At 47.9% G+C, this 13,143-nt stretch overlaps 1 protein-coding gene across 1 annotated transcript; it reads left to right on the forward strand.

Moving 5' to 3' along the window:
- Positions 1-1,244: 1,244 nt before the first annotated feature.
- LOC137671518 (E3 ubiquitin-protein ligase RBBP6-like) lies at positions 1,245-11,265 on the forward strand. Its single transcript, XM_068415113.1, has 4 exons — positions 1,245-1,410; positions 2,061-2,160; positions 5,264-5,369; positions 11,203-11,265. The coding sequence occupies exons 1-4, from the start codon at positions 1,245-1,247 to the stop codon at positions 11,263-11,265; spliced, it is 435 nt and encodes a 144-aa protein (XP_068271214.1).
- Positions 11,266-13,143: the final 1,878 nt, after the last annotated feature.

The following is a 13,143-nucleotide window of genomic DNA, read 5'->3' on the forward strand; positions in this document are numbered from 1 at the left end:
AAGCAGTCATGGAAGCTCCCTCGTTAGCCCTGCCAGACCACAGCAAGCCTGTTACGTGATATTTACATGAACAGAAAGGAATAGCCAGTTGGCCCAGAAACATCTGCAAGGTGTAGCATATTACTCAGCAGAACTAGACCTCGTAATTCAAGGCATGATTTCATGCGTGAGGGCTGTTGCAGCAGCAGCTGTGATGATTGAGAAAGCAAGAAATACTGTCCTGGGGAACTTCCTAATGCTGATGGTTCATTCCTTACTTTTTAGCCCTCCTCCTCTCCAAAGCTCAAGCAACTGTGAATGTACCAGAGTTGGGAAGTACATTGGATTATGGCAATAAACACAAAGGGTCCTTGGCTTCTTTGACTGAACTTTCCATAAATACACCAAGACACACTCAAACACCCCGAGATGTCCCCTCCCTTCGCTGGCCCTGCCGTGCGGGCAGCCAAGTGCCACACGGCAAAGCCCTCTGCACGTCCCCAGGCTGTCTTGCCCTGGGTGGCTGCGGACAGGAGGGGACACCGTGTGGTGACAGCCTGGGGGGTGACAGGAGGGACACCAGGCGGTGACAGGCCTGGGCGTGACAGGAGGACACTGGGCTGTGAGAGACCTTGGGGGTCACAGGAAGTCGGCAGTGATGGGCCCAGGGCTGCTGGGAGAGCCACCACAGGCCCAGGGGTGATGGGAGGAGACGCTGGGTGGTGAAGGCCTGGGGGGTGATAGGAGGGACACCACAGGCCTGGGGGTGTGACAGGACACCGGGCAGACACAGGACTGGGGGGGGGTGACAGGACACTGGGTAGAGAAAGGCTCAGGGGGTGACAGGACACCGGGCTGGGCCATGGAAGGCGCGGGGGGTGCGCTGTGCCGTTGCCGTGCGCAGTCACGTGCTGGCAGCTACCCTGCGGTTGGTGGCCGGTAGAACCGCCCAACGGAACGCTGAGGCAGGGGCGCCATATTGGCCACAGCGACCGGTCGGGCTGGGAGCTGCGTGTGAGAGAGGGAGCAGAGGCTGAGAGAGGGAGTAGAGGCCGAGTCAGGGGCCTCTCCCCGTTGTCCGCCCACTTGCCCAGGCTGCAAGGAGGAGCCAGGTGGGCGCCGCCGCTGCGGCCCAGCTTGATTGCTGAGGGCCGTGGGCCAGAGCTGTTGCAGGGGCGGGGGCCGGGTGGCCCTCAGTGTGGAGGCCGTGACACCATCTGCCGTCGTAGACACTGTCGCTGAGCAGGCCTTGCCTGGCCCGGACCATGTCATGCATCCAGTACAAGTTCTTCTCCAAGCTGAACTATGGTACAGTCACCTTTAACGGCCCCCACATCTGCCTGGGCGACCTCAAGCGCCAGATCATGGCCCGTGAGAAGCTGAAGGCGGCCAACTGCGACCTGCAGATCACCAACGCCCAGACTAAAGAAGGTGCGTGGGGGCGGTGGGCGCGGGGCCTTGGGGACCGCCTGGCTGGCGGCATCGCAGACGCCCTGCAGCGGCCGCAGCCTGCGGGAGCTGCGCTCTGCTCTTGGTGGCTCGTCCCCACGTAGCGTGAGTCAGCCTGGGACCCATCCCGACGGTGTGTGGGGGGACCGGGAGGGCAAGTGGTGCCGGGGGTTAAGCGGGGTGGGAAGCGATAATGCGACTGGGCCACGGTCGGTAGCTGTGAGTTGTGTTGGGGCCTCACAGAGCTGTTCTGTTGGAGTTGCTGTTCTGACAACTGCCTTCAGACTTGTGTGTTAGACACAGAGCTAGGTGCAGAAGAATACGTGGCTGATGTGAGACATATAGTGCTTAGAAAAGATCAGGAAAGAACCTTGTGCATTAGCAGACTCTCCTTCAGTGACCTTTGAGAGCATTTTGCTTTTGGCATTCCAACTATTTTAAAAAATGAAAAAGATTTTGCTCCTTGTGTTTGGTTCTCAAACCTGAAGATTTCTTGACATGTACTGTTAGTGTGTCAAGACGATCAAAGCGCGATGTTACATAGAAAATTTTGCTTTTGTATCCGTAAAGGGATTCTCTAATTGATTAATTGAATTGACTAATGTTTTTTTCTGTATTTATGCTGTTTTCAGAATACACAGACGAGAATGCCCTGATTCTGAAGAACTCATCGGTCATTGTGAGAAGAATCCCTCCCGGAGGAGTTAAAGCTACCAGCAAAACATATGCTGGGTAAGTATCCATAAAGCATTATATTCTTTGTTAGGACTTTCAGTGTGCTAACTTTTTTATGGATATGAGTTTACAGAGGCATTCAGATTGTATCTTTCTCATTAAAGCTGCTCTTCATTTTTGTCATCATGGGGTAGATTTTAGTGTATCTGTCCCAAAGCAGACTTACCTTTTTAGGCCTGCTGGGACATGGGGTTCAAACTGCAACAATGGTAACTCTTGAGATGATTCTATTGGGTTTGTTCTGAGAGCCAAGTTGTAGATCCTGTTTCCTCTCTGTGGAGAGTTTCCTCATTGTATGTGTTTGCTTTTATTGCTTTTATAGTAAAGACAGCTACGCATTGTAGCGTAAACTCACAATTTGTTCCCATCTCAGAAGACTCCGGCTCTCAGTGTTTGACTCTCTTGCATTTGGGGGAGGAGGGGGCGGGATATGGCAGGTATTGTGACGTCCCAATCTGGGTTTTTTACATACTAGCTGTAGAGGAGAGACCAAGGGCTGCCAGCGGGTGAACACTGCAAACAAGAAGTTTCGTTCATCAGTGATTCCTGTTAGTGTCCTGATGTCCGTTTCAGGCAAGAGAGAAAGAACCGTCTCCTAAAGTGGATTGCCTTTTGTGCAAGGAATAGTTAATCCTTTCCAAACTTGAAACTCAGGAAGCAGTTTAGCACATTACCAAATGTAACTAGTTATCTTTCTGAGTCTGTTTTAACCCTCAGCTGATATCTGTGCTCCATGTTGTAATTCTGTATTCCTAAGAATTATGGAGGACAGAGAATCGGATGTATTCATTAAAATTACAGCTATTCAAATGCAGTCCTGACTAGAGGATTATTGCGGTCATTTATGTGTTCGTACAGTCCAGCTGTGTATATCAGCTGCATTAACAGTGTTTGAATGGTCATGGTTTGCAGCCGCCTTAAAGATATGCCTCTCCACCACAATTAGTAGATCTTATTAGTTGTGGTTTTGCCATGTCTTTTGAATATTGGTTCTCTCTACAGAAGGCAGACTGATGAGTTACAGTGTGTCTCTAACAAACAGTACAGCAGCATCCTGGTTCCCATGAAGCATTTGCAAGCAAAAAAGCCTGAATTTACGTGGCTCTGCATGTAAACTTGGGGCATATTACTGCAGTAGGTGCAGTGCTTTCAGGCACTACCTAGTAACTCTGGATGCCACAGGACTGTCCTTATAAACATGGCCTTGTTTTGGGGGGTTAATGTAAATATGTGTGCTGAGTGCTGTCTTGTCATTGCACCTTATGTTTCTGGTTGGATGGCACCCTGTCCTGGTATGGTAATGCTGCCCTAAAACAAGAGGAGAGATGCTGCCCACATCAAAGATCAAATAGATACCTGTCTGTGGGGATAAGGAAAGAATGGCACTGCTGTTCTAACATTGAAAATTAAGCAGCAGATGAGCTTTCTGTTCCTTCAGCTGGAAACATTGCAGAAACAACTGGGAGAGGGGTTAATGTTTGGGAATGATTAATGTATGCTGTAGTGGTGGAAAGGCCTTTAAAAATAAGTTGCTCGCTTTGTAGTATGTTCTTCAAGGTAAATGGGTGAAGAAACCATTGTGTGGCAATCTAAATTATTTCCCTGTACTTCTCAACTTCAGGAGGTACGTGGCTGTCATTGCGAGCCTGGGGGTGTTCTAGCAGTGGCAGGAAGCAGGAGCCTTTCGATTTGTACATAAATTCCACAGCAGCCTTTGAATTGCCTCTGCTCATGGGACGCTTTGGATGATGGATGAATTGTTTATTAATTATATCCATGGTGGCATGTCTGATCCATGATCAGTAGCATGCAGACCCAGATCCATGAGTATGTGGTATCTCAGCAAGTTGTCAAATGTAATAAATATTTCACAGAATCACAGAATCACAGAATCACAGAATGTTAGGGATTGGAAGGGACCTCGAAAGATCATCTAGTCCAATCCCCCTGCCGGAGCAGGATTGCCTATACCATATCACACAGGAACGCGTCCAGGCGGGTTTTGAATGTCTCCAGAGAAGGAGACTCCACAACCTCTCTGGGCAGCCTGTTCCAGTGTTCGGTCACCCTCACCGTAAAGAAGTTTTTCCTCATATTTATCTGGAACCTCCTGTGTTCCAGCTTGCACCCATTGCCCCTTGTCCTGTCAAGGGATGTCACTGAGAAGAGCCTGGCTCCATCCTCATGACACTTGCCCTTTACATATTTATAAACATTAATGAGGTCACCCCTCAGTCTCCACTTCTACAAGCTAAAGAGACCCAGCTCCCTCAGCCTCTCCTCAGAAGGGAGATGTTCCACTCCCTTAATCATCTTCGTGGCTCTATATTTCCTAATATATTGTAGCATTTTCAAGGTTATCTTAAAGCAACTTCTGGCAATTAAGACCTTTTCTTTTGTCACAGGGCTCCTAAATCACACAAAATCCTAGGAACTGCTTTCAGTGGACATTTCTACTACTATTTTTAGTCAATAGAGCATATGTAACCCATTCCGTCTTTTGGCACTTTCATGGCTAAGTATGGTAGATATCTGCACAGAGTGCTTGGGCTTCCACAAAGAAACACTGTTCTAAAGGCTATGCTGCTGACATTTTTGTTATTTCTTTGTCAGATGACTGATTCTTTTTGACTTAAGTAAACTTGCACTTGGAAGTGTCTCGGCTATCACTGTTCTTTCTTAGAACCTACAGTACTGTATCTGGTACCTGTTTGTAATACCGGGGGGATACAGATTGGCTACAGTTGCCTTCATATTTTGATGGTCGATTATTTAAGAACACAGAGCTGTAGTACAGACTTCATGTTTATGATACTTACATAGCAGAGACAAAATATCTGAGGACTTCCTCTTGCACTGTTGTCTTCTGTATCTGTAAGTCTGAGAGTAATTTGTGACAAAGTAGAAATGGGATTTTTGGAGGTTTCTTTAGTTGTGCTGAATGTACCAAGAGAAAACTATGTGTACGAATAAATCTCCACGTTCACTAGACTATTGGGATAATGTTTTGATGTTCACGTTTTAGAATCAGTTTTCACTGCTTTATGCTGCGTACAAGTGCTTTATTTTAAGATCTGATCACCTTTATTTCTTCTTCTAGAAGTCGAACTGAGACAGCGAGTGGAACATCAAAAGTGGTAGGTACAAGCACAATCTCACACTTTTTTCTACACACTGCACTTCATTCTAAACAATGTAGCCTTGTAGTAATTTTCCAAACATTAACTTATTTTCCAGCAAAGCATGCTATATGTTGTAAATACAATGTACTTCAGCATAGTAAAAACTGAGTAATGCCATCATTGCACACTTCTAAAGTGAATATTTGTATTTGTGCCTAGTAATGCATTGTATTTCCTATTGAATAGGCCAAAATATTTCCTGGATCACAGAATCACAGAATGTTAGGGATTGGAAGGGACCTCGAAAGATCATTTAGTCCAATCTCCCTGCCGGAGCAGGATGACTTTGTGTTGTACAGATAATGTATGATTGTGTTTAGATCATGTAGGTTCAAGGTTTTGACAACTGAACTTGGTTCCATCTTCTGCATCCGTCTGTCTGTAGCTAGTAATATGTATGTTTGTATAGGTTGTGGTGTGGTTTTTGTTTCTTGCAATGAAAATTGTTTGGAGTGTATTTTTTGCCATTTTCATAACGTATCACTTAGCTTTGGTTTTTGAATACTTTTTTTGCCTAATGGCTTTTGAAAATGTTATCAAAATCCACCGAGAAACCATTCTTGATAAACTTGGTACTGTTTCTTACTCTTGACTTAGGGTTCAAACAAATACCAAAGACAACATATCCCATACGTTTTGAGGACAGTAACATGTGTGCAGCTACATGATTCCTTTTCCTCTCCTTAAATACTTGGGCGTTTGTTCCTAAAACTGTATAATTGAAGTGATATTGGTACATAAATGTCTTTAATATGTTGCTGTGAATTTCAATATCATTGCTACACAAAATGGTATTCCTGCAGTGTGAGGGGAGACTTAGGGTTAGTTAGAAGTAATGAAAGTAAATGAAAGACTAAGCAAAACCATTCCCTTCTTGTTTGCTCTGACTGTGCCTGATTTGGGTTGTGAGTAGCCATAGGCAGGGTGGAAGCCTTGCATCTCTCTTCACAAGTCCTCTCTCTATCTCACTATAAAAGCAGTACAGCCTCAGGTGCTTTGGTGTTGGAGACGCCATTAGCTTTATTCTTAAAGCTAACTCAGGTCTTGGTCTAAAGTGTGGGGGGGGTTTATTTGGTTTTTTTTTTTAACACATATTTCTGTATGTATTTCAAAGCAGAACCAGGATGTTAGTGTGGTAGGAATAAAGCACTGCAAAGCTTGCCCATTATTGTTGAGCAGTAAAGCAGCAAAAGTAAAATGAGTTAAGAGATTTTTAAAAAAGGCTACACAAAAGCTTATACTTTGACTATTTCTTCATTGTCTTGCTCTTATGTCAGCTGTCATGCTACACTTCCAAATTTGTTCTGCTGTCCTACTGTTACTACAGCCAAAGCAAGAAATTGGATCCTTTTTGGTTTAGTATTACTATGTCAGTAACTGTAAGGATCTGTAGTTGGTATTTGTCCTCAGAGGCTGCAGAAATGCAGAGTCATGCCCATTGTTTTAGCACCGTCAAACACAACTGTTATCCTTCCTGGCTGAATTTTCAGTTTAGCCAAGCTATTGGGATTTAGGAAACCGCTGTAATTTAAATGAATTCAGTTCACAGAAATGACTATGACTTCTGTGCCTGAAGCTGAATTTCAGCAAGCAAAAACACCTTCCCCGATTTTTACATTTGAGTGACACCCAGAAGAGTCAAATGTTTTAAGTCAAATACTTAATACTTAAGTATTAAGAGTCAAATGTTTTAAGTCAACTTGTTTTAAGTCAAATACTTAAAAATCAAAACAAAGCATTTGCTTCGTATATTTAAATCTTATACTGTGATCTATAGCTGGATAACTGTTGCAATGTGAACAAAACTTTAATTTAATTTTTAATAACTTAAAATCTTTGTTTTAACTTTAAAATGTGCGTATATTTCGATACGATCCAGTAAAGAGTAGTTCCCAGTTTGGGAAGATAGAAGGGGAGCACCTTATTGGCCTCCACTTTATGTTGCAGTATTACTCAGAATCACAGAATGTTAGGGATTGGAAGGGACCTCGAAAGATCATCTAGTCCAATCCCCCTGCCGGGGCAGGATTGCCTAGACCATATCACACAGGAACGCGTCCAGGCGGGTTTTGAATGTCTCCAGAGAAGGAGACTCAACAACATCTCTGGGCAGCCTGTTCCAGTGTTCAGTCACCCTTATAGTAAAGAAGTTTTTCCTCAAATTTAAGTGGAACCTCCTGTGCTCCAGCTTGCACCCATTGCCCCTTGTCCTGTCAAGGGATGTCACTGAGAAGAGCCTGGCTCCATCCTTGCGACACTTGCCCTTTACATATTTATAAACATTAATGAGGTCGACCCTCAGTCTCCTCTTCTCCAAGCTAAAGAGACCCAGCTCCCTCAGCCTCTCCTCAGAAGGGAGATGTTCCACTCCCTTAATCATCTTCGTGGCTGTGCACTGGACTCTCTCTAGCAGTTCCCTGTCCTTCTTGAACTGAGGGGCCCAGAACTGGACACAATATTCCAGATGCGGCCTCACCAGGGCAGAGTAGAGGGGGAGGAGAACCTCTCTCGACCTGCTGACCACACCCCTTCTAATACACCCCAGGATGCCATTGGCCTTCTTGGCCACAAGGGCACACTGCTGGCTCATGGTCATCCTGTTGGCCACTAGGACCCCCCACGTCCCTTTCCCCTACGCTGCCCTCCAACAGGTCTGTCCCCAACTTGTACTCATACCTGGGGTTGTTCTTGCCCAGATGCAGGACTCTACACTTGCCCTTGTTATATTTCATTAAATTTCTCCCCGCCCAACTCTCCAGCCTGTCCAGGTCTCTCTGAATGGCTGCGCAGCCTTCCGGCATCTCAGCCACTCCTCCCAGTTTTGTGTCATCAGCGAACTTGCTGACAGCGCACTCTAATCCCTCATCCAAGTCATTAATGAATATATTGAATAGAACTGGTCCCAGAACCGACCCTTGAGGGACTCCGCTAGACACAGGCCTCCAACTGGACTCTGTCCCGCTGACCACTACTCTCTGGCTTCTTTCCTTCAGCCAGTTTACAATCCACCTCACTACCCGATCATCCAGACCACACTTCCCCAGTTTAGCTGCAAGGATGCTGTGGGAGACCGTGTCAAACGCTTTACTGAAATCGAGATAGACCACATCCACAGCTTTACCATCATCTATCCACCGGGTAACATCCTCATAAAAGGCTATCAAGTTGGTTGAGCAAGACTTCCCATTGGTGAAGCCATGCTGAGTGCCCCTAATTATCCCCCTATCCTTGATGTGCCTAGAGACAGCACCAAGAACAAGTTGCTCCATCACCTTTCCGGGGATGGAGGTGAGGCTGACTGGTCTATAGTTACCCGGGTCCTCCTTCCTGCCCTTTTTGAAGACTGGAGTGACATTCGCTTTCCTCCAGTCCTCAGGCACCTCTCCCATTGCCCACGACTTAGTAAAGATGATGGAGAGTGGCCTAGCAATGACTTCCGCCAGCTCCCTCAGCACCCGCAGGTGCATCCCATCAGGGCCCATGGATTTATGGACGTCCAGGTTGCTTAATTGGTCCCTGACCCAGCCCTCATCAACCAAGACAGATTCCTCCTCTATCCTGACTTCTTCTGAGGCCGCAGGGGTCCAGGGCTCCTCAGGACAGCCTCCAACAGTATAGACAGAGGCAAAGAAGGCATTCAGTAACTCCGCCTTCTTTTTATCCTCTGTCTCCAGGACCCCCACCTCATTCATCAGTGGGCCTACATTGCCTCTACTGTTGGCTTTACCTGCAATGTATTTGAAGAAGCCCTTTCTGTTGTCCTTGACCTCTCTTGCAAGGTTTAATTCCAAGGAGGTCTTAGCTTTCCTAGTTGCCTCCCTACATCCTCTGACAACAGACTTATATTCCTCCCAAGTGGCCAGCCCCTCCTTCCACGATCTGTACACCTTCTTCTTCCACTTGAGTTTGCCCAGCAGTTCCCTGTTCAACCATGCAGGTCTCCTGGTACCCTTCCTTGACTTCCTCCCTGTTGGGATGCTCTGATCTTGAGCTCGGAAGAAGCAGTCCTTGAACGCTAACCAACTATCTTGGGCCCCCTTACCTTCTAGTACCCTGTCCCATGGGATTTCCCCTAGCAATTGCTTGAAAAGGCCAAAGTTGGCCCTCCTGAAGTTCAGGGTTGTGATTCTGCTAGCTATTCTGTTCCTGCCACATGAGATCCTGAACTCTACCATCTCATGGTCGCTACAACCAAGGCTGCCCTCAACCTTCACCTCTTCAACCAGACCCTCCTTGTTAGTGAGGATCAGATCCAGCAGCGCTCCTCTCCTAGTTGGCTCATCCACCATTTGCATCAGAAAGTTATCATCAATGCACTGGAGGAACCTCCTGGACTGGGGATGGCTGGCTGAGTAGGCCTCCCAGCAAATATCAGGGTAGTTGAAATCCCCCACAACAACCAGGCCCTGTAATTGCGAGACTGCTCTCAGCTGCCTGTAGAAGGCCTCATCACCCTCCTCATCCTGATCCGGTGGCCTGTAATAGACACCCACAACAGTATCACCCCTGCCAGCCTGCCCCTTCATTCGCACCCACAAACTCTCAACTCGCTCCTGATCTGCCTCTGGACAGAACTCAATACATTCTAGCTGCTCACTCACATAAAGAGCAACTCCACCACCTCTCCTTAGCGGCCTGTCTTTCCTGAACAAGACATAGCCATCCATGACCACATTCCAGTCATGCGAGGCGTCCCACCAAGTCTCTGTAATTGCCACTAGATCATAGCCCCCCGACCGAACACAGATTTCTAACTCCTCCTGTTTATTCCCCATGCTGCGTGCATTGGTGTACAGGCATTTCAGGGAGCGAGCTGGGCACACCGATTTCACCCCAGGGGGATGGGAGGCCTCCTGGTCTACCTCAACACTAGAGCGTTGCCCCAGTGGTGCAAGCCCAGCTACTACCCCATCCCCCTTCGAATCTAGTTTAAAGCTCTCCGAATGAGCCCTGCTAATTCCTGTCCCAGAACCCTTTTGCCCCTACGACATAAACCTTTCCCATGTATAACTGTCACGCCTGTTGTCTTATAAAACCAGCCATTATCAAAGAACCCAAAGCCCTGCCTGTAGCACCAGTCTCGTAGCCAGGCGTTAATAGAGAGAATCCTACTGTTCCATCCCACGTCATCACCTGAAAATGGAAGGAGGGAGGAGAAAACAACTTGTGCCCCAGACTCTTTCACCAACCGTCCTAGGGCCTTGTAGTCTTTCTTCATCCCCCTCAGACTACGGGATGCAGCTTCTTCCCCACCTGTCTGGAAGATCAGCAGGGGGTAGTAGTCTGTGGCCTTCACCAGGTTGGGGAGTTTCCTGGTGATATCCCTGATTCGGGCTCCAGGCAGGCTGCAGACCTCCCTGTGATGGGGGTCAGCTCTGCATATTGGGCCCTCAGTTCCCTTTAGGAAGGAGTCTCCAACCACTAAAACTCTTCTCTTCTTCCTTGTGGAGGAGGTAGCTATACACCCGTCAGGCTTTTCTGACTGTGGTGGGACCTCTGATATAGGTTGCCTCTCCACCACATTCCCATTGGACCGGCTGTATTCCACTAGGGCTTCATATCTATTGCTCAGAGGCACCTGTGGAGGCAAGGTAGGCAAGGAGGGCACTTGCCTTTTGCCACGGCCATAGACTTGCCTCCACTCACTCCTCTCCTCTAGGTTATCATTTTCCACCTGAGAGGGGCAGAGTACAGGGGTCCCTCGATCCTGGTTATCATTTTCCACCTGAGAGGGGCAGAGTACAGGGGTCCCTCGATCCTGGGAGCTCTCCGGCAGGTGCTCCCGTTTTTGTTGCAGGGAGGGCAGAGCCTGGCTCCACCAGTCTATCTCCATCTCAGCCTCCCGAATGCTCCTAAGCCTTTCTACTTCGGCTTGAAGCCTTTCAACCTGGCTTTGCAGCTGTGCCACTCGGCCGAGTAGATCATCTCCTTGCTCACAGCGCACACAGCCCCCTGACACCACAGAGACGGTGTAGCATTCCCTGCAGCCGGCAACCTGCACCATCGCCTCCTTCCGTGGGAGCTCTGTCTGGGTTCCCACATCCATTTTGGTCTTCTTCCACCGGGTAGATACCATTGTTCTTCCTCTGAGCTGGGAAATACTTGTTGGTGCCACCCCTGGTTCACAGCTCCTTGGCACTTTCCTCGCCTTGTGCACTGGGAGGGAGTCAGTACCCTCCCCAATGAGCTGCAAACAACTGCAGCCTCTCCTGCCCTGGAGGAGCCTCTCCTGCCCTGGAGGAGCCTCTCCTGCCCTGGGACACACCCAGTCACTGCTTATTCACACAGTCACAGCTGAATCTCCCTCTACCCCCTGGGCAAGGACTAGTCCCTGTCCTCCCGGAGGCTCTTTATCACCCGATCAATCAATCAATCACCCAATCAACAGGGGGTGGTGCATTTAAATCGTCCGCAGTGCCTCCGTGGTGCCTCCGGCTATGCCCCCTCCTCTCCTGATTTGTTGCTGGGAATCTCCGGGTCCGGATCCGGGGTCAGGAGGAAGCAGCTCGGGGCTGATGCTCAGGGGGGGCCCAGAGTACGAAAAACTGCCCGGTTAAGCCCGATGTCGCCCTCACCCCCGCACTAACCTCAAGTCGCTGCCGCCGCTTTTGCTGCTGCCGCCGCTGTCAGCTTTTTTTTAATTTGTTGTATTATTTTATGGGGAAAAATAGGCGAGGGTGACAGCGCCTAGGCTGAGCCCGTGGCGCTGCCTGTGCTGCAGGCCCTGCTCCAGGCCGTGAGGGCTCCCTGTCTTTGTCTGTCTTTGGCTTTTCTCTTGTTGCCTATTGAACGTAATGGGAAAATAATACAATAAAAGCCTCTTTTGTCTCGCTGTGCCGCTCCGGTGTCTTTTGAAGGGTGGAGAGAAGTTGGAGGCATCTCTGGAGCTTTTCAAGGTGGGATTTGGAGGTGATGGGGAAGTGAGGAGTGCTGATTTGGGGGAAATCCATCTCCCCGGGGTTTGAGAGAGGAAGCAGCTGCTTGGGGAAAGACTTGACATTAGTGGGTTATGTTTTTTAACTTTTAAATTACTTTGTTTTAAAATATTTGGTTTAAAATTATTCTAATTTTCTTTAAATTTTATTTATTAAATTTTATTTTTAAAATTTTATTTCTCTGTGCAAGTAATTGCAATGAGCTCTGTGTTGCAGGAGGGAGGGGACAGCAGTGTCACACCCATCACCTCTGCCAGACCCTGGGGTATTCAGGGAGTTCAGAAATGGAACTTGAGGGATGAAGGTGCTGGCACAAGTTAGAAATCAGCCTATCCAGAGCGAGCAGTCCCTCCTCCCTGGTCTTTTGGGTTTTTTTCCTTTTTCTATTTTGGACCCTTTGCAATACAATTAATTAGCATTAAATTAAATCCAGTGAAGTTCTTGTTATATTATGTATAGTATTTTTTTAAAAATCTTTCAAAATCCCCTCTGGCACAGGTCTGTGGGTTCAGGCAGGTGCATCCTGATTGCCCTTTAACCTAAAACTTGAGGAATTGAGAGGAAAAACGGGGCACCTGAGCCAAGCCAGCAGTCAGAGCCTGGTGCCTTGACAGCCCTCAGCACCAGCAGCGCGCAGGATGCCGATGGGATGCCTGGAAGGGTTGGAGACATCAAGAACCAGCTGCCGGATTTGGCAAAGGTTTTATTATGATTTAGGGAAAGCTGCAGGATCTGCAGCACCACGGGAGCGATTACAGAGGAAATGAAGCTGGAGAAATCCAGGTTTGAAGGGAAGGCTGATCTGCGGGTGCAAGACGTCGCTGGGAAACACCGAATGGGGTAACGCAGCTGCATTTGATGGA

This window comes from Nyctibius grandis, chromosome 17, assembly GCF_013368605.1.
Source record: "Nyctibius grandis isolate bNycGra1 chromosome 17, bNycGra1.pri, whole genome shotgun sequence".
Classification (NCBI taxonomy): domain Eukaryota; kingdom Metazoa; phylum Chordata; class Aves; order Nyctibiiformes; family Nyctibiidae; genus Nyctibius; species Nyctibius grandis.